At 65.9% G+C, this 2,821-nt stretch overlaps 1 protein-coding gene across 1 annotated transcript; it reads right to left on the reverse strand.

Moving 5' to 3' along the window:
• Positions 1-1,192: 1,192 nt before the first annotated feature.
• Tnni2 (troponin I2, fast skeletal type) lies at positions 1,193-2,277 on the reverse strand. The gene is made up of 5 exons (XM_076844882.1): positions 2,167-2,277; positions 1,958-2,086; positions 1,763-1,852; positions 1,507-1,683; positions 1,193-1,411 (listed from the first exon to the last, which is right to left on the reverse strand). The coding sequence occupies exons 2-5, from the start codon at positions 2,078-2,080 to the stop codon at positions 1,316-1,318; spliced, it is 486 nt and encodes a 161-aa protein (XP_076700997.1). The 5' UTR covers positions 2,081-2,086; positions 2,167-2,277; the 3' UTR covers positions 1,193-1,315.
• Between the last annotated feature and the right edge of the window lie 544 nt (positions 2,278-2,821).

Raw genomic sequence — 2,821 nt, forward strand, 5'->3', positions numbered from 1 at the left:
TGGTCACAGTGCCAATGCCTGTCCCTGCAGCTGCACCCACTAGCCCTCAGTCTCCTGCCCTGAGGCCTGTCTTTCCCCTACAGGAGCTGGAGGGGTGGCCTAGGCACGAGGCAGAAGGCCCAGGGCTGGGGGCAGGTGATGAGGTTGGGGCTCCAGCTGCAGGATCCCCAAGCTGGGAAGGCCTCAGGGGTCCTGGACAGGCGTACAATGGGCACCCTAGGGCTGGGCAGGCCTGAGGGAGCTATTCACAGTGAAGCTGTCTCGGGCATCAGGCTGACCTGGAGCTGCCCTTCCTACCTCCAGGGACCCCACAGACCCAGCCCAGGACCTCTGGAGGGCTAGGGCAGGCACTTGGCTGGCAGCCTCCCTGGGTTCCCACTAGAGATCTGTGCAAGGGGACTTTGGAGCCCATGGCACAGGGAGACTGACACCCAGCCTTGCTGTACCAACTCTTGTTAGGGACTGTTGGGGACATTCTTCTGCTGCAGCCAGGGCCTGGGCTGAACAGAAAACAGGGGCAAGTGCCCTCTGGGCCCAGGGGTGGCCAGGTGGGTCCTGCTGTCAGTCCTAGCACAAGATCAAGGACCCAGCCCTTGCCTGGTGGGCATGAAGCACTGTGGGAGGGCCTGTGTGCCTCTGAGGGAGAGGCTGGGAAGGCCTGGCCCACAGCTCAACTTTGTAGCCAAGCACCTAAGCCAAGGTCCTACGTCCTCCAGTGTAGCCCTGCGCAGAGATGGTGAGGACTCAGGCCCCAGTGCCCAGTCAGGGGGCAGGCACAGCATACAGGGAGGTCCCCAGAGTGATGCTGGTGGAAACACAGGGACAGCAGACAGGGACCCAAAGTGGCTCCCGGCTTCTGGCCTTCAATGGGAGGGCAGCCTGGGGAGGGGCAGGCCTGCCTTGGCCCTGCCTGGCCCTGCGTCCCTCGGAGTCGGTTTCTCTGAATCCCACCAGGGTCTCTGGATGGCAGTGCCAAGGAGCGGTGAGCTCACCTTGGGAACTCCCACTCAGACATGGCCAGGCCCCAGGGCTCCGTGATGGTGGGTGTGTCCAGAGTGGCCTGGGGTAGATTCCACATGGGGCTCTCCTGGCTCCCCCTTTTCCCCAAGCCCAAATCCGCTGCACCCTGAGCGCCCTGCCAGCGGGTGCTACGGCCCAGAGCAGGTGGGGAAGAACCAGACGAGACCAGGCATGGGTTTCCATCCTTTATTGACCACGGGGCATGAGGCCAAGGCCAGCTGCCCCTGGGGCTGGGCTGGGCGTCGGGCACCTCCCCAGCTGGGCACTGGGGTTGGGGGGTGGGGCGGCCGGCGGCCTAGGATTCCGACTCGAACATCTTCTTCCGGCCTTCCATGCCGGACTTCTCCTCGATGTTCTTCCTCCAGTCGCCCACATCGCGCAGGTCCCGCTCCTGGGGGGACGGAGAGGCCTCAGGCCCCCACCCACCAGCCCCCGTCGCCCCGCCTCGGTGTCCCCGCCGTCAGGGGCAGGGCCTCCCGGGCCTACCTTCTCCGTGTCCTCCTTCTTGACCTGCTTCAGGTTCGCTCTCAGGTCCATGCACACCTTGTGCTTGGAGCCCAGCAGCGCTTTGAGCATGGCGTCTGCGGACATGCGCACCCTGCGCAGCGGGGGCCTCTTGAACTTGCCCCTCAGGTCGAACAGCTTCTGGTTCATGTCCTCCAGCTGCAGGGAGGGAGGCCAGTGGGTAGGCGCCCCCTGCCCCGCGCCCCGCGCCCCGCGCCCGGCGGCCTGCTGGCCTCACCTCCTTGCTGCTCTTCTGCACCTTCACCTCCATGTCGTACTTCTCCTCCTCAGCCGCATCGATCTTGGCGTGCAGCTGCTTGCACAGCTCCTGGGGTGGGGGCGGGCAGCAAGTGGGCACCCTCCCCACGCCTGGGGCCCCCGGCCGCCCCTCCCCACCCCCGCACGCCCTCTCAGGGTGTGAGAAGCCCAGTACCTGCACTTCGGCCATGGAGCCCGGGATGTGCAGTGGCGGGCAGTGCTCGGAGAGGTAGTTCTGCTTCTCCGTCTCCCGGCGGGCCTTCTCCTTCTCCTGCTCCGTGGCCGCGATCTGGAGCATCACGCTCTGCAGGGTGGGGTGGGGGCAGGCAGTGAGGGGCTGCAGAGACTGCACACCCTGGCGGCCCCCCTGCAGCCAGTACCAACCTTCAGGTGCTGTCTCCGGGCCGTGATGGCCCTGTTGCGCTTCTGCAAAGCGGGTCCAAGGGGCCAGAGTCAGGCCATGGCTGGAGTCCCCCCACCCCAGGAGTGGCCCAGGCACGGCTCCTGCAGATGGTGCTAAGCCTGGTGCTTCTGAGGGGGTGGCCGTGTCCCCCAGGGCTGGCCCTGCCCCAGGGTCTCTGCCCCAGGGCCCATTTTCTCCCACCTGGGGCCTGCTCCCATAGCCCAGGCCCTGTCCCCCCACACAGCCCAGGGCCTCCCCGAGGACTCTGGGCCTGTGGCTGTCACACTCTGTTAGGAGGAACGTGCGGCCTGGGGGGGGGCGCACAGAAGCGAGGGAGGCTGGGAAGGTGTGTGGGGTACAGAAATGAGAAAGGAGAAGTGACTCTGGGTGTCCAGGCCCAGCCCACTTCCCCTGCCCCAGGGCAGCAGGCAGCCACTTCCTTTCTTTCTTCAGGGCCTCCATGGGCGGGGCCCTTTCCGGTGGGGAGGGTCTTCCTTGGGCCTCAGGGCCTTCAGCTCTGCCCTCTGACCTATTCTGAGTGGGAGGGTTGTTCCCTCGGTTTCAGGCCCCCCAGGGGTACTCACCTCCTCACTGTCCCAGGAGAAAGGAAGGGGGAGGGGAGAAAAGAGAGAGGTT

This window comes from Callospermophilus lateralis, chromosome 2 (genome assembly GCF_048772815.1).
Source record: "Callospermophilus lateralis isolate mCalLat2 chromosome 2, mCalLat2.hap1, whole genome shotgun sequence".
Classification (NCBI taxonomy): Eukaryota; Metazoa; Chordata; class Mammalia; order Rodentia; family Sciuridae; genus Callospermophilus; species Callospermophilus lateralis.